This window comes from Aegilops tauschii, chromosome 5 (genome assembly GCF_002575655.3).
Source record: "Aegilops tauschii subsp. strangulata cultivar AL8/78 chromosome 5, Aet v6.0, whole genome shotgun sequence".
Classification (NCBI taxonomy): Eukaryota; Viridiplantae; Streptophyta; class Magnoliopsida; order Poales; family Poaceae; genus Aegilops; species Aegilops tauschii.
Window position 1 is genome coordinate 181,701,354 of NC_053039.3, and position 27,853 is coordinate 181,729,206.

General features: G+C 46.0%; 1 protein-coding gene across 1 annotated transcript; it reads left to right on the forward strand.

Moving 5' to 3' along the window:
• Positions 1-4,947: 4,947 nt before the first annotated feature.
• Positions 4,948-5,796, forward strand: LOC109732145 (uncharacterized). The gene is made up of 2 exons (XM_020291339.1): positions 4,948-5,231; positions 5,715-5,796. Exons 1-2 carry the CDS (start codon positions 4,948-4,950, stop codon positions 5,794-5,796), a joined length of 366 nt encoding a protein of 121 aa, XP_020146928.1.
• The last annotated feature ends 22,057 nt before the right edge of the window (positions 5,797-27,853 follow it).

Here is a 27,853-nt window from a genome sequence, read left to right on the forward strand (position 1 = left end):
ATAGAACGCAGAAACGTTGATGTGGCCCATATCCAATCCTTCTGTGAATACTATGCCATATGCAAGCTGCTCAGCTCGCCCAGCTCGGCACAATACCTTCCCCCCACGACGAGCATGACGGGCCTGCGAGCAAGCTAAGCAATCGCAGTGCATCGGCACACCACAACCATGCCCGCAGCAGGAGAGATTCACGCAGGGGCCTGGAGCCATCGCAACAAAAACCTAGAAAAGGTAAAAAATAAAGAGAGCCTAGAGAAAGGAGAGGAGTTGCGGCTAGAGGAGAAATGAACTGCAAAGGAAGGGTAGAAGTTGGCCTACATTTATAGGAGAGGAATGCAAAAAGGTCAAAACTGAAAATTAAAGAGGAGTTAATGAAAATTACGTTACCAAGAATGAAGGACAATCAATAAAGGTTTATGTTACCAAAACAAAAAAGTCTTACCAGGATGTTCTACAAAGACTTTGACTGCAGAAATTCCCACGAACTAACCGCAGATCATTAAATAATAATTCCCTCAAAAATTATAATCCACAGACCATTTTATGTGTGCAGTTCTTCAAAGTCTTACTAGGAAGTTCACTATATGTGTGCATGAAGTGCAGTACATGCTCAAAATGAAGCAAAAAAAATATGTGTGCATGAAGTGCAGTACATGCTCAAAATGAAGCAAAAAAAGCACTTTCGCGTAGTGCACAAAAGCAGAATTAGTTCACCTGATGTAGTCCTTATATGTAAGCCATGCAGTCTGCAGCGTTGGCATAACCAGTCACAACTTTAGCACAAAGAAACATGCACGCAGTGAAAAATGTGTACACCTGAAGCACATGACCATGACGAATGCAGTGCATAGAGGCAACAAAGCAGTGCACACCCCTACCAATGCAGTGCACAAAAATGTAGCGCAAAACATGTGTAGTACAGAATGCGTGCACATGCAGTCCAGAACACTGATCAATGCAGTGCACGGATGATTTGCTAAGCAGTGCACACCCCTACATTGAAAAAAGTACTTAAGATAGAAAATACAAAGGAAAAAAATTGACCACCACAGGTGCATCCGGCCCCAGCCAGTTTCGTAGTAGGTCTGCGCCCACCGTAGGCGAGCCGTTCTGATCCACAATGCATGGGGCCGGGCGCACATGGGCCCACAGGTCAGAGAGCATAGAGCATCGAGCGCCGGGTATAAGCGCCCAAATAAATAACCAGCGGAGTTCAACACGGCCGCCTTGCCAGCGCTTATAAACAGGTCGGGCGCGCCTTCCGCGGGCGAGGTGGGACTAAACATTAGGCCGCACACAACGCACCGGGAACCAGCCGTGCTCACAGGCCGACTTGGGCCCAATGCGTCTTCACTCCACGAACACAGGTCCAACAAGGCCCACTAAGAAAAAACAATAACTTCAAAAAAATGGGCCCCCCAACCCCCCCTTACCCCTCCCGTACAGGGACTGCAGTAAGTACAGGTAAAAAAATCGATGGAGTACGCAGCACTAGAAAGATGTAGTGCATTTAGCTACACGAAGCAGTACGGTTTAGCAAATCCAGTTCTGGATTACCTACATGAATAATACACGGTATAGAACACAGCGAAAAACTCATAAAATTGCGGAATACATTGTACTTTATTCGGGGGCTCCAGCAAGCACACGCAAAAAATACTGTCAAGTAAGCACCTGTACACAACATGCAGTTCTCCGTTGCACACGATGCAGTGCGGAACTCTAACCAATGCAGTTTCGTTATCACGCAGGATACATATAAACGTCACAAAATGCCCTTCGCACAGAAAGTGGTGGTTAAAAAAATCTACTAATCAAAAATAAATAAATAAAACACCACGTTCGCATACAACCACCCAATCGGAGCGGTTCCATCGCCACAACCCCACGATCACAGACGCAACACCAACCCACGATCTGCACAAACCGCATCGTCAGCGAGATCGTGCAGTTCATCCGATGCGGCCATCCCACCCCGCGCCCTCCCCTTAAATTCAGACCCTTGCCATAGGCCTTCTCATCCACAACAACACAAGTATCCATTGCGCTGCCACCAAATCGCTCCATCACATCATCTCCATGCAAAACACCAAGCCCCTACTACCGGCCACGGCGTTCGCCGACGAGTACAAGGACGAGGAGGCACACGGCAACACCAAGTTGCACGTCATCCACACCAATGACAAGAAGTAGGTGGCGATCACCCTCGCGCAGTACGAGCGCCACCTCAGCCACCAGCGCCACAAGATCGTCGGCATTGATCTCGAGTACAACAACGAGCCTGAAGCGATGTAGAAACCCGCCTTCTGCGAACTCTCCATCGGCAAGAAACACCCAGTGCTGCTCTTCCAACTGAGCGCCGCTGAAAGGTGCACCGTCTTCGACAACTTCCTCGCCGACCCTAGGTACACCTTTGCAGGCTTCTCCATCGACAGCGACAAAAAAGGCTAGAGCGCATCAATCTGGAGGTCGCCAACTACGTCGACATCCAGAAGGAGTGGAGGGCGCCCGAGGCAACCAAGGAGTTGGACTCTCCTTGGAGATGTCTCCGGCATGCTCATCGACGACTACTACAACAACATGAAGAAGAAGATCACCGACGACGAGCACAAGCGCTGGGCCACCCTGCCTCTGTCCATGAGGCACATCGAGTACGCGGCAAAGGACGCCTACGCAGCGTACGAGATATGGAACCACATCACCCTCACCCAGGACGGGCTTCGCCGTGCAAAGCTGGAGAAGGAGGAGCCCCCCAAGAAGCGCGCCAGGAGCAGCTGGGGATGGGGAGACGCTGACTGCTGAAGAAGAAGATGGTGCCGGCCAAAGAGCAACCAATGCCAGCGTCGTTTTAGAATTATCATCAAATTTGCTTTATGTTGTTTGCTTATGTATCGTTAGGTTGCTTGTGATCATTTGCTTTTGCTGAACTTAGTTTGCTTGCCATGCAGAATCGCTTGTAATGATGTGAACTTTGATTATGTTAGATTGCTTTCTGTTGAAATTAGTTTGCTCATGGTGAACTTGTCGTACAGAATGCCTGTGATAATTTGTTTTCGGTTTTTTGCTTATGAATCATTAGATTCGAGCAGTGTGCAAAACAAAAAATAAGATGCAGTGTGCAAATTGGACGCATGCAGTGCAAGTTGTGTACCAATGGAGTACATACTCTGTCGAATTAAGTTTACACATACGCAACGAAGCAGTGAACACCCCTAAATTTGATAAAAAAGAATACATAAGAGCAAAAACACAAAAAGAAAAAAAATGCGACCTGTATATGTAGTGCGGAAATAGATGAACGTGCAATACACAAACATAATCAATGCAGTGCGGGTTATGTTTACTAAGCAGTGCACCCCCTACATTGGAAAAAAGATTACATAAGAGCAAAAACATGAAAACAAAAAATGAGAACTGTACATGTACTACGGAATGCGTGCGCATGCAGTACAGAACTCTGACCAGTGCAGTGCACAGATGGTTTACAAAGCAGTGCACGCCCCTACATTGAAAAAAATGTAGTGCGGAAATATATGAACGTGCAGTACAGGAACATAATCAATGCAGTACAGGTATGTTTACTAAGAAGTGCACTCCCCTACATTGAAAAAAAGATTACGTAAGAGCAAAAATATGAAAACAAAAAATGAGACCTGAACATGTAGTACGAAATGCGTGCACATGCAGTACAGAACCCTGATCAATGCAGTGCAAGAGTAGTTTGATAACCAGTGCACGCCCCTACGTTGAAAAAAAATACTTAAGATAGAAAATACAAAGAAAAAAATTGACCACCACATGTGCATCCGGCCCCAGCCAGTCTCGTAGTAGGTCTCCGCCCACCGTAGGCGAGCCGTTCTGAGCCACAATGCATGGGGCCGGGCGCAAATGGGCCAACAGGTCAGAGAGCATAGAGCATCTAGCGCCGTGTATAAGCGCTCAAATAAGTAACCAGAGGAGTTCGATATGGCTGCCTTGCCAGCGCTTATAAACAGGTCGGGCACGCCTTCCGCGGGCGAGGTGGGACTAAACATTAGGCTGCACACAACGCACCGGGAACCAGCCGTGCTCACAGGCCGACTTGGGCCCAAATGCGTCTTTACTCCGCGAACACAGCCCAACAAGGCCCACTAAGAAAAAACAATAACTTCAAAAAATAAAACATCAAAGAAAAATTAGAAAACATTTTTTAAATGAATAACAACAACAAAAGAAAAATGTGCGTGGGCACTGCCAGAAACTACAGTTCGTTATTAATAAATAAAACGCAGAAAGCCCGAAGTAAAAGTTCAAATGCAGTCCGCGACGCAAAACAATACAGTTCTCCACGTGGAAGCACGAAGTATTTTTTTTTCTGAAATGCAGTTCTCCTTCTACTGCATTGCAGTCTTGCTAAAATGAAGAATGTAGTCCTGTTAGTTAAGCAAAGCAGTCCGCTATAAAATAAAGAACTGCATGAAAGAACTCCATCAAGAAACTAAATGTGCGTACATCTGTATCAATCCTAATCCGATATAATTTAGTGCACGAAGAATAAATTTCACTTCCATGCAGTACACTACGTGGACGTATGCAGTTATGTTCTGATATAAAAGAAGTGCACTTAATAGGAAAATTCACCGAAAATACAATCATCACATTTTCTGACAGTTGCGTGCATACCTGAACAAGTCATGAAAAAAGAGGACACGACGTTCCGGATTTCCAACGCACTAACAGAGCCTCCTGATAGCAGAACCTCTCTGTAGTTGCCACGTAACTACAAACAGAGCCCCACCATGCTACCACCACGCTCACCTCTCCCACGTCCTGTCAAGGAGAGCACAGGAGAGCAGAGGAGAAAACACAACTGCTTCGTACCCCAAAAAACCCCATTGCATCTTCTTCTCCAAACTTCCTTTCACCAACCACTTCTCTCTAGAACAAACACGAGAGCAGAGGAGAGTCATGGCGGATGCACCTCTTTACAAGCAGTGCCGCAGGTACACTAGGGAGCTCCACGACGTCGACCTCCACGGCAACCACAAGCTCCACGTCGTTTGCACAAGCAAGGGTGAAGACGTGGACAAGATGCTATCCACGCTCAGGAGGAAGCTCGGCGGAATGCCCGTCAAACTAGTCGGCATTGATGTCGAGTACACGCACTACGTGAAGCCACAGCGGGCAGCAGTGCTCCAGCTATGCGTAGAAAAAGAATGCCTTGTCTACCACATCTCTGCAGCTAAAGACAGGTCAGAATATAACTATCAATCTGTACTATTGATTGTCAATATTGATTTTTTCCTCGCTGCAATCGCCACTATTTAAACTTTGGTTTTCATTTTTGAAAAGCATGGCATATGAATTCATTGACAGTTTTCATCTGGCTCCATGTATGTCACTCATGTGCTCGATTCTTGAATTATATGATCTAGCAATACATGCAGTTTTATTTTGTTTTACCAAATACAAACTATTTGACTGAACAATAGAAAACTGCAACATTACTATACAAAACATGTATGAAATTCAGTTCAAGAATACAATCATGCACAAAACATGCATTGTTTATGCAATATATTATCAGATTTACTAGTTATGATGAACAAATTATTAGCAACTACTCAATGTAACAGATTCAGATATTCATATTGTAGTTCAGTTTCGGACGAAACAAAAAACATTGGTACTCCTAAGAAAATAAACTATATTCACTCTATACAAACATCTTGCAGGCCAATGGAACTAGACAAAGTCCTGATGAATGGTGAGTACACCTTCGTCAGATTCACCATTGAAGGAGACAAAAGCAGCTGAAGCTATCTGGTTTGGAGATCAACTCCGACAACTACATTGATATTCAGGTGGAATGGAGAGACCCATACAATAAAAAGAAGTTTGACTCTTTGGCTGATGTTGCCGGCAGGATGATAGACATTCACTACAATGACATGAACAAAAAAATTAACCGCAAGGAGGACCATACTCTGTGGGGATTCTGCCCACTGCCAGAAAAGCTTATCAAGTATGCAGCAATAGATGCATTCGCAACATATGAGTCATGGAGAATCATCTAGGATGTCATCATGGGACTGGACAGGGCAAAAAGGGACAAAGAAGCAAAGCAGAAGAAGAACAAGGCTGTAATCCAATAAAGCAACTATAAATAATTCAGGGTTATGTTTTAGTTTCACTTTACTTTAGTCGTTGTGTTGTTCTTTGTTTCATGTATGCAAGCTTTTGGTTATGTCCATTGCTTCATATCGAACATTTCTTTTGTAAAAACAATGTCGTTTTAGAATTATCATTAAATTTTATTTCTGTTGTTTGCTTATGTGTCACAGTTTGCTTCTGATCAATTGCTGTCGCTGAAATTAGTTTGTGTTAGAACAAGTATCCAGAAAACTTTGAAAAAATTAATGTGTGATACCAAAACGTGAATACAGTTCACATAAGAAAAATAACGCAGTTCACAGAGTGTATACATGAAGTGCAGTACATGCACAAATGCAAAACAAAGGGGCTGCAGCAACTTTCATTCAGTGCAGTACTCAACGTTGGTGCAAGCAGTAGAAATGACATCATTTGTACTACCACAAAATATATATACTCCAAAAGAAAAAAATGCTTCAGATAAGGAAAAAATTGAACACCCAGCTACAATAAGGCCCCAGCCAGTCCTGTAATAGGTCTCTAAAAAATGCGTGCAGTTCTCCAAAGTCTTACAAGGAAGTTCACTATATGTGCGCATGAAGTGCGGTACATGCTCAAAATGAACCACAAGAGAAGCACTTTCGTGAAGTGCACAACACAGAATTAGTTCACCTAATGCAGTACTTAAATGTAAGTCATGCACTCCGCAGCGTTGGCATAACCAGTCACAACTTTGGCACAAAGAAGGATGCACGCAGTGCAAAATGTGTACACGTGCAGCACAGGACTATGACGAATGCAGTGCATATAGAAGCAACAAAGCAGTGCACACCAGTACACTAGAAAAATGATACGTAAGAGGGAAAAACAATAAAGAAATATGCTACCCATGCAGTGCACAAAAATGTAGCGCAAACATGTGTAGTACGCAACCCCAGAGCCACACCCCTAAGATAGACAGGGAGGCGACGGGGTGTGACGGACTCGCCTGCCCATGCGGCGCCACGGCACGCCGCGTCGCCGCCTGCTCTGGCTCGTTCCAGGCTCGGTCTCGCAGGGGGGAGGGGGGTCACGAGCCCCCTCCCACCCCCCTGCTCGGCCTCGCGCTAACGCACGCAGTGCGCTTGGTTGACAGGCGGAGTGCGGACATTCTGTTTTTCCAACAATAGGACGCACGCAACCCCAGAGCCACACCCCTAAGATAGACAGGGAGGCGACGAGGTGCGACGGACTCGCCTGCGCATGCGGCGCCGCGGCACGCCGCGTCGTCGCCTGCTTCAGCTTGTTCCAGGCTCGGCCTCGCATGGGGGTGGGGAGGGGGGTCACGACCCCCCCTCCCACCCCCCTACTCGACCTCGCGCTAATGCACGCAGTGCGCTTGGTTGACAGGCGCAGTGCGGACATTCTGTTTTTCCAACAATAGGACGCACGCAACCCCAGAGCCACACCCCTATGATAGACAGGGACGCGACGTTGTGTGACGGACTCGCCTGCGCATGCGGCGCCGCGGCACGCCGCGTCGCCGCCTGCGCCGCCTCGTTCCATGCTCGGCCTCGCAGGGGGGTGGGGAGGGGGGTCACGACCCCCTCCCACCCCCTGCTCGGCCTCGCGCTAACGCACACAGTGCGCTTGGTTGACAGGCGCAGTGCGGACATTCTGTTTTTCCAACAATAGGACGCACGCAACCCCAGAGCCACGCCCCTAAGATAGACAGGGAGGCAACGGGGTGTGACGGACTCGCCTGCGCATGCGGCACCGCGGCACGCCGCGTCGCTGCCAGCTCCGACTCGTTCCAGGCTCGGCCTCGCAGGGGGGTGGGGAGGGGGGTCACGACCCCCTCCCACCCCCTGCTCGGCCTCGCGCTAACGCACGCAGTGCGCTTGGTTGACAAGCGCAGTGCAGACATTCTGTTTTTCCAACAATAGGACGCACGCAACCCCAGAGCCACACCCCTAAGATAGACAGGGAGGCGACGGGGTGTGACGGACTCGCCTGCGCATGCGGCACCGCGGCACGCCGCGTCGCCGCCTGCTCCGGCTCGTTCCAGGCTCGGCCTCGCAAGGGGGTGGGGAGGGGGGGTCACGACCCCCCGTCCCACCCCCTGCTCGGCCTCGCGCTAACGCACGCGGTGCGCTTGGTTGACAGGCGCAGTGCGGACATTCTGTTTTTCCCACAATAGGACGCACGCAACCCCAGAGCCACACCCCTAAGATAGACAGGGAGCCGACGGGGTGTGATGGACTCGCCTGCGCATGCGGCACCGCGGCACGCCGCGTCGCCGCCTGCTCCGGCTCGTTCCAGGCTTGGCCTCGCAGGGGGGTGGGGAGGAGGGGTCACGACCCCCCTCCCACCCCCCTGCTCGGCCTCGCGCTAACGCACGCAGTGCGCTTGGTTGTCAGGCGCAGTGCGGACATTCTGTTTTTCCAACAATAGGACGCACGCAACCCCAGAGCCACACCCATAAGATAGACATGGAGGCGACGGGGTGTGACGGACTCGCCTGCGCATGCGGCGCCGCGGCAGGCCGCATCGCCGCCTGCTTCGGCTCGTTCCAGGCTCGGCCTCGCAGGGGGGGTGGGGAGGGGGGGGTCACGACCCCCTCCCACCCCCCTGCTTGGCCTCGCGCTAACACATGCAGTGCGATTGGTTGACAAGCACAGTGCGGACATTCTGTTTTTCCAACAATAGGACGCACGCAACCCTAGAGCCACACCCCTAAGATAGACAGTGTAACACCCCGGATGTAACTTTCCATATTTATAACTCCAACTCTTGCCATTTTCGGCTATGTGTTATGATATTCCCTCCGTGGTTGGGTTTTGTCTTTCGTTTTGCATTTTGTCCATGTCATGCATTTCATATCATGTCATCATGTGCATTGCATTCGCATACGTGTTCGTCTCATGCATCCGAGCATTTTCCCCGTTGTCCGTTTTGCTATCCGGCGCTCCCATCTCCTCCGGTGCACCCCTCTTGTTTTCTTTCGTGTGCGGGTGTCAAACGTTCTCGGAATGGACCGAGGCTTGTCAAGTGGCCTTGGTATACCACCGGTAGACCACCGGTCAAGTTTCGTTCCATTTGGAGGTCGTTTGGTACTCCAACGGTTAACCGGGCATCCGCAAAGTCCATTTGTGTGTGCAGCAAAACCCCCTCTCTCTAACAGTCCCAAAACTCCTCTAAGTCATCTCCATGCTCTAGGTCGTTCGATCACGATCGTGTGGGCGAAAACCGCACCTCATTTGGACTCTCCTAACTCCCTCTACCTATATATATTTGCATCCCCTCCCGAAAACGTATGGAGTCCAAACCCTAACCCTCGTCCCTCCGCGCGCCGGACACGTCCGCCCGGCGCCGGACAAATCGCGCCACCGCCACGTCAGCGTCCGCCGCCGCTCGTACCACGCCGGCCCGCGGAGCCCAGGGAGGGCCCGCGCGAGCCCGCGCGCCCGCCGCCGCCTGCCTCCCGCGCCGGCCTGCCCCGCCGCCGCACCTGCCCCGCCGCCCCGCCGCGCCGCCGCGCCTGCCCCCCGCCGGTGAGCTCCGCGCCGCCGCGCCCTTCTCCTCCTTCCTCTCCTCTCCATCTTGCCTCTCTCTCTCAGATCTCTCTCTCTCTCTCTCTCTCTCTCTGCAGTGCGCCGCGCCCTCCTCCTTCCCCTTCGCCGGCGAGCAACTCCGGCGTCCCCGAGCTCGGGCAGCCACCAGCCCGATCCGATCTGAGCAGTTCCATCGTGCGTTGACTTTCTCCTCGACCCCCGAAATTTCTGTCTTCAATATTTTTCAGCATATACCCCTGTTCATCATTGCATAACTCTCTGCACATAACTTCGTTTCGCGCGTGTGATATATCGAATTGTTCGTCTTGTTATGATCTACGTTTTGTTCAATTGCACCATGTTCATTAGAGGTCATCTTGATGCCCAAATCTCTGTTGCAAGAGGGCTAGTGGCTGTTGTCTGCTGGTTCTTATCAGAACTTGGAGATTTGTTATTTTCGTATCATTTAATCTGTGCATCTTATGGGCATGAGCTCTACATATGGTTTGTTGTATGCCATGCCATCTTTCCAAGGGTGTTTTCCATGTATTTTTGTGATCTCTGTGGTGACTAGCACAAGCATGCAAACTAGGCCCCGTAATGTTTCTGATTTCAGGGACTTGGTAAATTCTCTAGTCCTTGTCTGCTGTTATTTTGTTCCCATGTAAACTTGATGCTACAGAGAGATCCATGCATATTTTGGAGATGTTCAATAAGGATGTTTTGTAGATATTGTTGTAATTGATCCATTCCTGCCCTTGTTTGCAATTATGGAGTGCCATAGCATGACTCAATCTTGCTCTACTTTTGCTATAAAATATTTCTGGCAGATTGTTTACGTATTATTCAATTTTGCCAAGCTTGTTGTAGTTGATCCATACATGCTATGCTTTTGTTCTTGCCATGAATAGCTTCATAAACTTGCCATCTTGCTGTAGGTATGCTTGTTTGGTCATGCATTGCTTTGTGGTGAGTGCATCAAGCTCACCAAGATGCCTTCATATTATTGTTTCTACCATGCTCTGTGTTCTGCTAAGTCTGAAACCTGATAGCGAAACTTGCTATGTTTACATGCTTGCAATCATATTTTCTTGTCCTTTTTGGCTTACGGTCAGTAAGGGACTTTTGTCCTATGCATTTAGTAGAACACTGCCACGCCTTGTTTTGCTATTTTAACTTTCTGTAGCATGTTGATTTTATGCTCTGAACATTGCTACCTGATGCTGTTTAGGCATGTCCAGTAATTTCACCAAGTCTGTGAACCTGTTATCTTTTGCACTTTTGTCATGCTTGTTTGAGCTTGATATTTTGTGATCTAGCCGTAGCTCAGTGTTCATCTTTTGTCAAGCATCTCCTGTAGATTACTGCCATATGCTTTGTTGCTATGTTGGAGTCCTGTAGAATTGTTGCTTGTTGCATTTTAGGTGCTATCATGCTGTTAATTGCAGATTCGTGTCATTCTTGTTTTGCTTGCCATTTGCAAACCGTGCATCCGTTTCCGGTGATCTTTATATCGATTTCGACCGAAATCATCTCATCTTTCCAGTGGAATGCTTGGTTTGCCAAGTTACTGCCTTGTTCATCATTTTCCTCCCGGAGCACGCATATGCATCGCATATCATACATGTTTTGCATCATGTTGCTTGTGCATTTCTCGTGGTTGATTGTGGTTCCGTTGCTTGTGTTCTTGTCTTGGGCAGAGCCGGGAGACGAGTTCGTGAACGAGGAACCTGTTGAGTACGCTTACGAGGATCAAGCTTTCGACAACTCTGAGAACCTTGCAGGCAAGATGACCACCCCTCGAAATCACTTCTATCTTTGCTTTGCTAGTTGTTCGTTCTATTGCCATGCTGCGCTACCTACCACTTGCTATATCATGCCTCCCATATTGCCATGTAAGCCTCTAACCATCCTTTCCTAGCAAACCATTGTTTGGCTAAGTTACCGCTTTTGCTCAGCCCCTCTTATAGCGTTGCTAGTTGCAGGTGAAGTTGAAGTTTGTTCCATGTTGGAACATGGATATGTTGGGATATCACAATATCTCTTATTATATTAATGCATCTATATATTTGGTTAAGGGTGGAAGGCTCGGCCTTATGCCTGGTGTTTTGTTCCACTCTTGCCGCCCTAGTTTCTGTCATACCGGTATTATGTTCCTTGAGTTTGCGTTCCTTACGCGGTCGGGTGATTTATGGGACCCCCTTGACAGTTTGCCTTGAATAAAACTCCTCCAGCAAGGCCCAACCTTGGTTTTCCCCCCGGGTTTTCGCGAGCCCGAGGGTCATCTTTATTTAAACCCCCGGGCCAGTGTTCCTCTGAGTGCTGGTCCAAACTAGAGCCACTTGCAGCGCCACCTTGGGGAAACTCGAGGATTGGTTTTAGCTGTACGTAGTGTTCATCCGATGTGCCCTGAGAACGAGATATGTGTAGCTCCTATCGGGATTTGTCGGCACATTCGGGCGGCTTTGCTGGTCTTGTTTTACCATTGTCGAAATGTCTTGTAAACCGGGATTCCGAGACTGATGGGGTCTTTCCGGGAGAAGGTTTATCCTTCGTTGACCGTGAGAGCTTATGATGGGCTAAGTTGGGACACCCCTGCAGGGTATTATCTTTCGAAAGCCGTGCCCGCGGTTATGAGGCAGATGGGAATTTGTTAATGTCCGGTTGTAGAGAACTTGTCACTTGACCCAATTTAAAATACATCAACTGTGTGTGTAGCCGTGATGGTCTCTTCTCGGCGGAGTCCGGGAAGTGAACACGGTTTGAGTTATGTATGACGTAAGTAGAAGTTCAGGATCACTTCTTGGTCATTTCTAGATGACGACCGTTCCGTTGCTTCTCTTCTCGCTCTCATTTGCGTATGTTAGCCACCATATATGCTTATTGCCACTGCAGCTCCACCTCATTACACCTTCCTTTCCTATAAGCTTAAATAGTCTTGATCTCGCGGGTGTGAGATTGCTGAGTCCTCGTGACTCACAGATTCTACCAAAACAGTTGCAGGTGCCGACGATGCCAGTGCAGATGATGGGATCGATCTCAAGTGGGAGTTCGATGAGGAACGTGGTCGTTACTATGTGTCTTTTCCTGATGATCAGTAGTGGAGGCCAGTTGGGACGATCGGGGATCTAGCATTTGGGGTTATCTTATTTTCATTCGGATCTTGACCGTAGTCGGTCTATGTGTGTATTTTGGATGATGTATGGATTATATTTATGTATTGTCTGAAGTGGCGATTGTAAGCCAACTCTTTATCCCATTCTTGTTCATTACACAGGATTGTGTGAAGATGACCCTTCTTGTGACAAAACCACTATGCGGTTATGCCTCTAAGTCATGCCTCGACACGTGGGAGATATAGCCGCATTGTGGGCGTTACAGACAGGGAGGCGACGGGGTGTGACGGACTCGCCTGCGCATGCGGCACCGCGGCACGCCACGTTGTCGCCTGCTCCGGCTCGTTCCAGGCTCGGCCTCGCAGGGAGGGTGGGGAGGGGGGTGATGACCCCCTCGCACGCCCCTGCTCGGCCTCGCGCTAACGCACGCAGTGCGCTTGGTTGACAGGCGCAGTGCGGGCATTCTGTTTTTTCAACAATAGGACGCACGCAACCCAGAGCCACACCCCTAAGATAGACAGCAAGGTGACGGGGTGTGACGGACTCTCCTGCACATGCGGCGCCGCGGCACGCCGCGTCGCCGTGTGCTTCGGCTCGTTCCAGGCTCGGCCTCGTAGGGGGGTGGGGAGTGGGGTCAGGTCACGACCCCCCTCCCACCCCCCCTGCTCGGCCTCGCGCTAACGCACGCAGTGCGCTTGGTTGACAGGCGCAGTGCGGACATTTTGTTTTTCCATCAATAGGACGCACGCAGCCCCAGAGCTACACCCCTAAGATAGACAGGGAGGCGACGGGGTGTGACAGACTCGCCTGCGCATGCGGCGACGCGGCCACACCCCTAAGATAGACAGCAAGGTGACGGGGTGTGACGGACTCTCCTGCACATGCGGCGCCGCGGCACGCCGCGTCGCCGTGTGCTTCGGCTCGTTCCAGGCTCGGCCTCGTAGGGGGGTGGGGAGTGGGGTCAGGTCACGACCCCCCTCCCACCCCCCCTGCTCGGCCTCGCGCTAACGCACGCAGTGCGCTTGGTTGACAGGCGCAGTGCGGACATTTTGTTTTTCCATCAATAGGACGCACGCAGCCCCAGAGCTACACCCCTAAGATAGACAGGGAGGCGACGGGGTGTGACAGACTCGCCTGCGCATGCGGCGCCGCGGCACGCCGCGTCGCCGCCTGCTCCGGCTCGTTCCAGGCTCGGCCTCGCAGGGGGGTGGGGAGGGGGGTCACGACCCCCCTCCCACCCCCTTCTCGGCCTCGCGCTAACGCACGCAGTACGGTAAGTATAGGGAATACAAAGAGCAAATACAAATCTATAAACAACCAAAAAAATGCCCCCCCATACCTTACAATACAAACAATAAAAAAATAACCAATTGAAAGACGCATCTTTAGGCAAAAGCAATGCACTTGGTTAGGCAAAAGCAGTGCACTTGGTTAGGCAAAAGCAGTGCAGTATCATAAAGCAACGCAGTTCCAGGATACACACATGAATGCAGGGTCTGCGGCAAAAAAAGTGCAGCAAAAAAACAGGTGCAACACAAACTTGTAGACAAATGCAGTTCCAGGATACATATAAGCGTGACAAAATTCGAGTTCACATAGAACGTGTAAGTCAACAAAAATAAAAATATACACATATATATGAATTATTTATATAAAATACACATACAGATACAAATTCATCCATAAAACACTGCTACAAAAAAGCATACAAAAATCACAACAAACAGAAAAAGTCTTTTCATACATTATATACCTTAGACACCACACAGTACACAACATGAACCCCTAGTTCTTGTCCATACACATGGTTTTTACCAAGTAGATTGTTACTGCGTCTGCGATTGCAACAGGGAAGTAAGCCCGAGGTCCGCAATCAGTTCTCGTAGCTCAAGCGGCATGTCTTCATAACACAACATGTTCGAAGAATTGAACAGCAGCTGGAACATGTACTCCGCCTTCCAATCTTCAACAGCAGGCTGAAAAAAAGAAAAATTAAAAAAATGCAGACAATGATTAAATAAAAGGTTATCATAAAGAACAAAAAGTGAAAAGGTAAAAATAATAACAAAAAGTAACAAGAAAAAGAAGAAAACAGAGAAGGTGTTACGTCGGTTTTGATAATTTTCTCAACTAGACGTTGGTCGTCATACAACTGCGTCACCCTCAGAACGTAGATTCCGCACTCGTTTGCTCCCTGCGCTGGCACGACCGGGTAAGAGGGCTTCTCTGCCAATTTAACCCAGTCAGGGTGGTTCTTAGATTTATACACTTTTTCACCATAAATCGCCTTCAGCAACTGAGTCATCCTCCTCATCTGCCAAAAAAAGGGAAGCACAATGTAAAAATAACACACACAGATCAAATTACTATTCAGACAAACCAAAAAATACAAAAAATGTTCTCAACGTCTAGACAGTCCCTCTTTTAAATGCACGTGAGGTCATTTCCTTTTATCTCCTTTTTTACAAGGATTATGGGGGGGCCTGAGAAAAATGCAGTTCTGTCACGCACATGTTGAAGTGCACTATATAAACAAGTGTGGTTCTATGTGTGCTAACATAGCATGTGCAGTTTATAAAAAAATGCAGTAGGAGAAACACAAAAAAGCAATGCACTTGGCAAGAAAAAATGACATACCACTTCAGTGCAATCTGAGTGGTAATCAGTCCTGCGCCACTTTGTCGTGACATCAGGATGACCAGTGTACTTCCTAGTGTCATGGATATCAAACGTCTGGCGATGCTGGTTCATCGTGTATAAGGAATAATGACCATCCTTGGAGCGCGGCATCATAATCTGTTCACATAAAAAAACAAAAAATGAAATGAAAAGTTATTTCGAGACGTAGCACTAGGACCACTGTTCGAAAAAATAACTATAAAAAGAAATGCAACAAACTAGAAAAAAAATTACAGGAAATAATGAACTTACTAGTTTTGCATCCAACAGGTTTACGTCGTCACTCACAAAAACCTTGAACTAGTTAACTGCATCTTGTAAAACAAACGTGCTATGCACAACAGGCAACACAGGGTTTCCTTCATCATCTTTCGTCACAAAGGTTTCCATCTGAAGAACATACTGCAAAGAAAAAAGAACAAAAAAAGAAAATGAAAAAAGGAATAAACAATGCATTCAGGCATGGACGTAAAAAACCAGTACAATACAAAAAAATGACAGCACACGTTTACCGTGATAAATAAGGGTGAAAGTAGCACACGTTCACCAGAATGATAAACTAAACCCATTTCAGGGTCTTGCTTCCAGTACTTGATGACAAAATCCATGAGATACGAATCCATTAAAGCTCCTTTGCCAAATGTATTATATATATAGTCAACATTGTAAGTATCAAGATCACCAAAAGGACTATGCACCATAAAGAACGCATTCCTGCAGTAAACATACAGATATGGGATCAATAAAAATAAAATTAAAAACAAAACACACAAAAAGGATTAAGCGCACACACATAAAACTTACTCGTGGTATTTGGTTACAAAATCTTTGCTCAGAACAAGATCCTTTATTTTCCTCGCCTCATCAATATATTTGAACCTCGGAGGCTTCAATTTCTCTATAGAGCATCTCAACTTAAAAGCCCTCTCACCTGCCCTCTTGTTCAAAAATATTTCAACGTCATCCTTAGGAGGGCGATTAATTGCTGCACTCGTAGCACTAGTGGCGCGAGGACACGTCGTAACAAAATCATTATCATCAACATCAAATACATCGCGTGGAGAGCTAGGTCGAGAAACACTTCCACCATTAGGTCCAGACGCCACAACTGTGTTCAAACCATCTCCAGCCAAAGAACCAGAATTATCTGGAGAGATTTCAATGACACAATCCTCCATAACCACCTCAGAACCCTGGGACTCGAACAGTGACATACAGCCTTCATGAAGCCCCCCATCAAAACCTAAAACCGTGTAGAAAAAACATGGAAACACTCAGCACAAAATACAAAACCTAAAAACATGTAATACACCTCATTAAAATAAAAAATGCAGTTCACTAAATAATAGAATGCAGCACAATTGTCTACAACAATGCAGTCCACTTGTCTACAGCAATGCAGAACAAAAAATGTATACAACAATGCAGCCTGCTTGTATACAACAATGCAGCCCACTTATGAAGAACAATGTAGCTCACTTGCCCAAAAAATAAATGCATCTCACTAACACAAAAAAAAATATACACATCAATTCTAAATCACGAACTTAACTAAACAAACTAGTAAAAAAAGCCCGTAAGCACCGGAAGCAAGCAGTACACAAAAAAAAAATAAAGTATGGATAAATAAGTTCACTAAAACAACCTTTATCTACAAAAATTAAAAGTGATGTTAAATCAAGGGAACACTTTCTCGATGTGAGCCAACTATAGAGCATGGCCTTTCTGATGTAGCCAATGTGCTCCACCCCAAACTGAGCAACTCGAACACCATCCCAAGTCTGCAAGAATTGAAACATATAGAATCCACAATCATGCCTGCAATAAAAAGAATAAAAAACATCAGTTTCACAAATATGAAATAAAAAAACTTGAGCAGTATGGATAAGAGGGGCTGTACGGAACACACCCATTTGGCTGCATTGGGATAATGACATGCTTCAACACAAATCCATCAAGTGTAGGAGGATTTAGCGGCTCATCAGAACTTGAGCTTCCTTCTTTCCATGCACGCTTGATATTTTTAACCATCCTCCTAAAAACCCTGATCGCATCAGCGCTGCCAGGTTTATTGAGCGAGTCAAGAAATTGAAACCGCCTTTCTTTCACATTTAACGCAACTACACAATAATGACCAACGCCATCCCTCAGATCTGGTGGATCAAAAGTTGCAAAAAGGACCTGTTCAAAGGATGAAATAATAAATAAAAGTATTATAAGAAGAAGAAACAGAACACCATAAAAACAAACACGCAAAATATAGTATTCGACACATAAAAACGTTACTCACCATATCCTTTTTATCAACACGCTCCTCGGCTTTTGAAGAGAACGTCATTTTAACAGTCCTGCCTACAGTACCACCATTCCAAATATTTGTCTGCCAATACAAAACCAAAAATCAAATAGTGCTCAAGAAAACATGTCGTCGCACGAAATCAGAAAAGAAAATCAAAAAAATAAAACAAAAATTTCTATATTCTTACACAAATATGGTACGGGACAACCATTGTCGGAGATCCCTTATAGTTATCTACCAGCAAAGAAACCCCAAGATCTACAAGTCTTGTAGTGAGCATCCCTTTATCCCAAAAGGATTGACCAACTTCGCCAATGGTAATATCACCCAACTCAGTCTTAAAAGCAATCATGTCCCTGAATTTTTCATGAAAAACTGAAACATAAGATACTAAAAAAATAACAACAAAGAAAAAGGGCTAAAAAACAAAATTAGAAAATACATATGAACAAAACAATTTGTAAAAAAACCATACTTCTTCTTCTTGTCCTTCCGAACCCTCGTAACAGAAGCGTACAACTCATTGTATCTTTTCAAGAGAGCTGGATCAATGCTCGACGGTGTCACAACAGGAAGTTCGTCATCTGTAATAAAAAAGACAAAGTTCACTTATCCAAATAATGAAGTTCAAATATTAAGCCAAGGAAATTCTGCTAGCTATTTTGAAAATCATAAACAAAAGATGAAGTTTCACTTATCATTAAACATCTAATACAGATACCATAGTAATTAAACAAAAATGAAATGAGAAAAACTTCAACTGTACTGTTCAAAAGAAAACTCTTGCCTTCAGTGTCAGAGTCTTCATGCTGTTGTTCTTCAGAGCTGACCAATACATTTTTCCTAGATAGGTTGCGACGAATCCAACACAACATCACTGGACTGCCCTTCTGCAGCAACATCAGCATTATCTGGATTTACAACAGTCTGGTCAACCGCAACGTCCTTAGATACTTCAGCTACATGAGGCTCCACTCTCGATACTTTAGGAACATCGTTGGTCGCCAGACAAACACGGGAAGCAACAACACTAACAGTAGGGACGACATTCTCCAGCGGCTTTTCAATGCCAAAATTAGAATCTTCATGCCGGCTGGGGGAAACAGCATCATGGGATTGTTGAGCTACAGAAGGGTCTGCACAGTCGACAGCAACCGATGCAGAAGCACCAACACTGCCACCACCATCAACAGCATAACCGCCCTGATTCAGATCAACGTGAACTTCCACGTTTTCTTCTCCAGGCTGTGGAAAGATTAAAAAACACACAATAACACAAAAATGAGCGTGGGGATAATTAACACAACAAAAGACTGCAACCCACGTGTATCAAAACAACTACAACTTCAACACACATATACGTAAAAAAAGATCTGCAGTTCACTTTGTCAAACGCTGCTGTTCAGTTATGTTAAATACTGAAGCTCACTTATGTAAAACATTATGGACCACGCATGCGAAATTGAATGCAGTTCACTTCTGTCAAAGACTGAAGCTCACACATGTAAAACTATTGCAGCTAACATATGTAAATGAAAATGCATATGACTGAGCATAACACCGCACATCAAGTTTATAACAAAAAAAAATTAGATTACAACACACTAACAGAACAAGTAATACAACTATACCTTATCAGCTACAACATCCGGAGGGGACGATGCATCACCCAAGACCTCATCCTTCCCAGAGCCATCGTAGGACTCTTTGTGCACATCACAAGCAGCAACACCAGTCTACGGGCATAGAACAAACCAAAAACGAGAATAAGATGGTTATGACAAAAAAAGAAAAAATTTCAACTATGCACAAGCAGTACACACTTTACAACCGTGAAGTACACAAAAAATACAATAAAAATGGAAAGCAAGAAATACAAGTTTAAGAAGAGGGACACGTGGCAGAACAGACATGGCAGAAGTACTTGTACTTGACCAATTCCATCGTCCCTAGTTCCATGGACACCAGAAGATTCCACTCCAGCCCATCACAAAAAACAAAAAAAGTGAGGAGCAGTCCACATAATACACAAAAGAGGTTCAAAGCAACAAAAAACCTCGAACATACATTATCCGCGCCAACCCCAGCGTCCTGACGGTTCATTTCATCCAAAATATGCCCAGCATCCTTCTCATACCGACCGCATTTTTCCTCCTGTGTATGTCTCAATTGAGCATAGGAAGACCGAACATTCGTCACTGCAATCTTCAGGCTTTCAATCATGCCACAATCAAAATTTTGAGTAGCAACAATATCTTCATCTTGTGGGCCATGGCCAACAGGGAAAAAACCAGCAACTGTCCTCAACCTGTCACCAGAGGTTGGCAAATCTTCATTCAACTTCAAAACCTTCACAAGAAGCTCATCAATCTCCTCATGTTTTTTGCCGCCAACAAATGTCTGTTTAGAAGAGCTTCTATTATCAAACATCTGTCGAGCCATGAAACCACGAGTACGCGGCACCTCATCATCACAGGCAGGAAGCTGGCTACATATAGGCTCATAAAACCTAGCATGAGTGCTAGGTCCCGCATCAGAGCTGCCGCATACAACTGCAACAGGACGGTTGTACACAATATCACCTGACACCTTCCACTGCAAAAAAAAAGACAAGAGGCAAAGACAAGTACACATGTGAGTACTAGAAAAGTTCAGATTTATAATTGCTGCACCTTTTAAAAAAACTGATATTAAAAACTCAGATGCACTAACCGGCAGCTTCCCAAATTTGTAAGTTTCCAAGTAAATCTTTCCCTTCGCAAGCACATCCTCATTGTATAACTTCATCAGGTCTTTGGTCATCAGGTATGACGCACGTGGCGTCAACGTGTGCATGACTGAAAATTTGCGAAGCTTCAAGCAGTCAAGATACATATGGCACAACCCTCTGCACAATTCTGCTTGCTTCCTTCTGTTTGCCACCTCACCACAGCTACCTGCAACTCATCAACAATAAGCTGGCAAAAGTCCATCTGAGCCATAACCGCATAATCCATGTTCTCTACCATAGCAGCAACTCTACCCAAACGAACTGCACGCCCGGGGCACAGCAAATTCTGGTAGAGTATCAGGAAGAACACCTTCACAGCAAGGTCAACAATCACATGATCATCTTCCTCCACCACCGCCTTCAACTTCTCAAGCAAGTCCTTGACACCTATACTTTTTGAATGGTCAAAGCCAAGCTCATCCTTGCGGGCACTCAACGAGTCATCATGGCCGCTGGCAGCAGGCATGGGTGCAGTGTGACGTCCCATGGGTAAATCAAAAATGTGATGAACTGCATCACGATTGATTCGAAGAACCCTGCCATTCCCAAAGTCCATTATCATGGTGGCAGGGTCAATCACTCCCATCAGATAGCACATAAGAATGCGCGACACATTTTTCTTTACTGTCAGTTCAAAGACAACACCAAATCCAGCATCCCGAACACGACTACAGTGTGCCTCTTTCAAGAAGGCAGCAGCCTTGCAAACAGTGGGAAGCGACAAACGTACGGTCTTGTTAAATCGAGAATCGTCTCCCTCGGCATCATCTTCAGCTGCATTGCTCTTACTAGACTTCTTCCTCTGTGTAAAGGGAAATGCAATCCACATTAGAAGACTAGCCATAAAAAAAGAGACAGAGAAAACACAGATAGAATAACAATGAGAAAACAAATGCAGTCCACTTCAACAAACCTTTGAAACAACATCCACCTCCTCGCCAGATTCACCACAAAAATCTTCATTGACATCATCACGGGCACGCTTGGGTAGACTCTTAGATGAACTACAGTCTTTGCGCCTACCACTATGAACATCCCTCACAAAATCAGCAAGCACAAAGTCGTCATCATCAGAGTTGGGACCTTCAGTGACATGTAGTCGCTTGCACTGAGGATCATCCTTTCCACCAGCTTCAGCAGTTCTCTTGCCAAGATTCTTGTTCATGCCAGCAACACGTGGACTCCGCCGAGGTGTACCACCTTCCTCAACAACTGTTCAGCTTCTTCTTCTGCAAAGAAGGCTTCTTCACCTTGGCAAATTTGGCACCCTTGGCACCATCTGCAGCTCTCCTCTGCTTCTCCTTCTCCGCAAACTCTTTTGAGTCACTTTCAAACCTCAACTTCTTCTTGCTTTGCTTCAACTCATATTCACGAAGCTATTCCGAGACCATCCAATCCTGTGTAACTTCCTCTGTACCATCAATAGACTGCGACTGTGTCTCAGACAAAACGGGACGTCTCTGGTCAAAGCTCACACCAACATTACCTTCTGCAAAATAATGGTCAATCAATTGAGTAACCTCCTCAAACCCAGGCGCCCCAGCATGGAAAACAGACACTGCGTCAAAATGAAGTTTGACTATGGTCATAAAAAAGTGCACAAAAAGAACAAATGCAGTACACTTAGACATATAAAATGCAGTGCTCCAACCATAAGCTAAAAATAAAAATTAATGCATTGCACAAAAAACTTGAATAAAACAACAATGCAGTTCACACATACATATAGTACAGTTCACATGTAGAAAATAAAATACAGTGCTGCATACACTAACTTCATGTTTCTTCCCAACAAAATGCCGCACTAGATACAACAAGGCAACACCAATTGGTACAACATCAAAGTAACTAGCATACACAAAATAAACAAATCAATCACATACTAGAAGGAGGGGCCACACTTATGGGAGAAGTTTCAATCAGCGAGTTCAATTGATGTCCTCCCTCCACACCATGGTCCTTACCACCAGGACAACGAGACCCAATTGGCGTATCATTATGAGAACCACAATCACCTACTTGATTCAAAAAGAACCAGAAACAGAAATTACAAAACATCACGTGACAAAATAATGCAAATGAACGCTGACAACTAACGGAGCATAAACCAATATGCAGGATGATTTAGGAAACTAGATAAACATCAAACAAAATAAACAAAAGCCTAAAATAAGCACTCCACATACCCTGAACTCCTCCTCCCACTCTGCTCGGCGAAGACATGACGTTTGCCTGCAGCACAACGACGAAGTGACAGATTTAAGCAACAAAATCGGCGAAAATCTCACGAAACCCTAGATCCACCTTGCTACACAAGAGTATCGACTCCAAAATCGAGATAAAATCGGTTGCCTACGGAAAAATAACATAAGCAAAAACAGCAACAACAACTACGAGAATAACAAAACAAGACGAGCGGGCGATCAAGACCGAGAACAAGCAAAACGTACCACAAAAAAGGTGCGGCGCAGGCGGCGGCGGCGACGACGGGGAGGAGGGAGGGTGCGGCGACGGCAACGGACAGGAAAGGGCTGCGCGAGCGCAGCGGCAAGGGCTCGCGGAGCGGACGATGCGGAATGCAGGAATAAGAACCTCTTGAGGGCGGCGGTTCCTCGGGCGACGGCGGTTGCTGCGGGTGACGGCGGCTTTGCTCGAGGGAGGAACTGGAAGAGAGGAGAGGTGATTGTTCTCGGTCTCTCTCCCTGTCAGCGGAGCGGTGGGATCGCCTGGAACGGACACGTAGGAGGCCCGCGTGTGGCAAAAGGCAACATAAAATGGGCCGGCCCAAAAACGGCCCGGCTAAAATAAGAAAGACCACATCAAAACGCACATGATGCAGTTCTCTATGAAGAACAATGAAGTTCCATCGGTAAAACATAAATAAAATAAACGCAATTTGTAAAAAAAGTTAAAATAAAAAAACACGCATGTTAAGAAAACGCATCCGAAAAGAAAAAGTTTACATTCGAATAAGTGCCACACAAAAACAATGGGGGGCGGGCCAACCCCCCGACCGCTCCCGTACAGGGACTGCAGTAAGTACATGCAAAAAAATGATGCAACACGCAGCACTAGAAAGATGCAGTGCATTTAGCTACATGAAGGAGTACGGTTTAGAAAATCCAGTTCCGGATTACCTACATGAATAAATACACAATATAGAACACAGCGAAAAACTCATAAAATTGCGGAATACATTGTACTTTATTCAGGGGCTCCAGCAAGCACACGCAAAAAATACTGTGAAGTAAGCACCTGTACACAACATGCAGTTCTCCGTTGCACACGATGCAGTGTGGAACTCTAACCAATGTAGTTTCGTTATCACGCAGGATACATATAAACGTCACAAAATGCCCGTTCACACAGAAAGTGGTGGTTAAAAAAATCTACTGATCAATAATAATAATAAAACCATGTTAAAAAACACCACGTTCGCATACAACCACCCAATCGGAGCGGTTCCATCGCCACAAGCCCACGATCACAGACGCAACACCAACCCACGATCTGCACAAACCGCATCGTCAGCGAGATCGTGCAGTTCATCTGATGCGGCCATCCCACCCCGCACCCTCCCCTTAAATTTAGACCCCTGCCATAGGACTTCTCATCCACAACAACACAAGTATCCATTGCGCTGCCACCAAATCGCTCCATCACATCCATCTCCACGCAAAACACCAAGCACTACTACCGGCCATGGGGTTCGCCGACGAGTACCAGGGCGTCGAGGCCCACGGCAACACCAAGTTGCACGTCATCCACCCCAACGACAGCAAGCAAGTGGCGACCACCCTCGCGCAGTACGAGGGCCACCTCAGCCTCCAGCGCCACAAGATCGTCGGCATTGATCTCGTGTACAACAACGAGCCTGAAGCGACGTAGAAACCCGCCCTCTACCAACTCTCCATCGACAAGAAACACCCGGTGCTGCTTTTCCAACTGAGCACCGCTGAAAGGTGCACCGTCTTCGACAACTTCCTCGCCGACCCCAGGTACACCTTTGCAGGCTTCTCCATCGACGGCGACAAAAAAAGGCTAGAGCGCGTCAATATGGAAGTCGCCAACTTCGTGACATCCAGAAGGAGTGGAGGGTGCCCGAGGCAACCAAGGAGTTGGACTCCCTTGGAGACGTCTCCGGCATGCTCATCGACGACTACTACAACAACATGAAGAAGAAGATCACCGACGACGAGCACAAGCACTGGGCCACCCTAACTCTGTCCATGAGGCACATCGAGTACGCGGCAAACGACGCCTACGCAGCGTACGAGATATGGAACCGCATCACCCTCACCCAGGACGGGCTTCGACGTGCAAAGCTGGAGAAGGAGGAGCCCCCCAAGAAGCGCGCCAGGAGCAGCTGGGGATGGGGAGACGCTGACTGGTGAAGAAGAAGATGGTCCCGACCAAAGAGCAACCAATGCCATCGTCGTTTTAGAATTATCATCAAATTTGCTTTATGTTGCTTGCTTATGTATCGTTAGTTTGCTTGTGATCATTTGCTTTTGCTGAACTTAGTTTGCTTGCCATGCAGAATCGTTTGTAATGATGTGAACTTTGATTAGATTGCTTTCTGTTGAAATTAGTTTGCTCATGATGAACTTGTCGTACAAAATGCCTGTGATAATTTGTTTTCTATTGTTTGCTCATGTATCATTAGATTCGAGCAGTGTGCAAACAAGACACATGCAGTGCAAGTTGTGTACTAATGTAGTACAGACTCTGTCAAATGAAGTTTACACATACCCAACAAAGCAGTGCACATCCCTAAATTTGGAAAAACGAATAGATAAGAGAAAAAACACAAAAAGAAAAATGCGATCTTTATATGTAGTGCCGAAATATATTGACGTGCAGTATAGGAACATAATGAATGCAGTACAAGTATGTTTACTAAGCAGTGCACTCCCCTACATTGGAAAAAAGATTAAATAAGAGCAAAAACATGAAAACAAAAAATGAGAACTGTGCATGTAGTACGGACTGCGTGCACATGCAGTACAGAAAACTGATCAGTGCAGTGCACAGATGGTTTACAAAGCAGTGCATGCCCCTACATTGAAAACAAAAACAATAGAAAAAAATTGACCACCCAGGTATAGCCGGCCCCAGCCAGTCTTGTAGTAGGTCTGCGCCCATAGCAGGCGAGTCGTTCTGAGCCACAATGCGTGGGGCCGGGCGCACATGGGCCCACAGGTCAGAGAGCATAGAGTAGCGAGCGCCGTGTATAAGCGCCCAAATAAGTAACCAGAGGAGTTCGATACGGTTGCCTCGCCAGCGCTTATAAACAGGTTGGGTGCGCCTTCCGCGGGCGAGGTGGGACTAAACATTAGGACGCACACAACGCACCGGGAACCAGCCGTGCTCACAGGCCGACTTGGGCCCAATGCGTCTTCACTCCCCGAACACAGGCCCAACAAACAAAAAGAGAGGCTACTGATTTTTTTTTAAAATAATCCCACGTACCATACACAAACGCAGGCCCAACCACGCGTTCCGCGGTTCGTCTTGATATGACAATGCAGTTCACTAGTTTCATGTATGCAGTCCTCTTACTACTCAAATGCATTCGCGCACACTGAATCAGAACCAATCCGCCACCTAACACCAACCACAAACATTTATTACTTCCGTTGGTCAATTGGTTGCATAAAAACGTACCCATTCGTGCTCCAGACTAACACAACGCCTCCCCCGTTCCTCTTTTTCTTCAAATCGTAGATCTAGGGTTCATCCCATCCCCAGCTCTTCTATAGAATTCCACTGAACCCGCCATGGACTGTAAGTGTGGGTGTTTGGCAAGGATGGCGCCGGTAGCGGACACATGCGTGTACGCAGAAGGTCTAGAGCTCACCAACACAGAGTGGCGCGTCATGCTCGGGTGCCTGATGATAGCCAACAGGGGGTTTCAGCCGCCATTTCTTCATCGCCTCACACCCGCAGATCTACAGGAAAGTTGGGTATGTTTTTCCCCTCACAATTTTGGACATAATCTACCTGCAAATCCACATCTGAATATATAGTTCAATCAATTTGTTCAGTAGTGTCAACAAAATACAAAACATAATTTGTATTGTTGTTAAGATTTGTTAGCTATTAAGACTAGATGCTTCCACCTATTTTTCTTCAGTACCACAACACACGAACAAAAAAGAGGGTCAGTAGATCAGTATTGCAGTTCTCTTAACATGCTAGCGAAGTACACTGTAAATGACCTTGCGGTACAAACATGTTACAATATAATATATATCCTAGTAAAACTAGAGGTCAATTCCGTATATAAGTTTGTTCATACATTGCAACTACTTTATAAAAAATAGTAGTCATATATATGTACATATTTAACTCAACATAAAACATTCTTTTTCCATCCTTTCCAAAATGCAGAAACTGCCATCCACAGTAAAATTTCCCGCTCCGAGTTCAGGGAAGGTTACTTTGGAGACAGTACACAAGAATGGGTATGGAGACATGCAAGCTGACTACCACATCGACTCTAAAGAATGCATCAACATAACTACTGGTTGGAAATAATTTGTCTCCCAGAATGGCTTTGAGGTCGGAGAAGTGGCCATGCTGTTTTTCTACAAAGAAGAAGACTCCCTGAAGTTCACAATATTTGCACTGTAGGCAGTCTAAATATGAAGCAAGCCATCGGTGGCATATTTCTAATGCTTTGCTAATGTTGTACGCTTTTAAAATTATGTCCACCAGACAGTTTGAATGGTGCCTATTTAAAGTATGCAACCTCATCTGCATCATTTTATCACCCATTTTTAGACAAGTTGCTGCTGGCAGTAATGCAGTTCTCTCAAACACATAGTTGGTCCTAAATATAAAAAAAGCAGTCATTTGAACAGTAACAATGCAATGCGAATGGTCGAAACTTTGCAGTTAACATATGATGTTCAAAAGAATTCTCATAGTATTCAGTTCAAAAAAATTGTCATAATAACTATTCAGCTAACAAAAGCATATAATGGACCATCTATTCTAATAGCACAATAGAAGATTAACCATACTGCTAATGCAGTACGAAAGTACATATTATGCAGTCCTCTAAAACACAGTATGCAGTTTAAGAAAAGAGAAATCTCATAAGCTGCCATGACCACTGTAATACAGCTAAAACGAAGTACACTGCTAACGAAAATGCAGTGCACTACAGCGTATGCCAGAACAACAACAATAAAATTAAAGCAGTAGAAATACAGATATGTCGTAGACTAACAGAGGTGCCAATTGAATCGCACTTACATAACTCGCCTAACAATAGTCCAACAACTAAACTATCGAAAAATACCCCGCAAAAAACTAC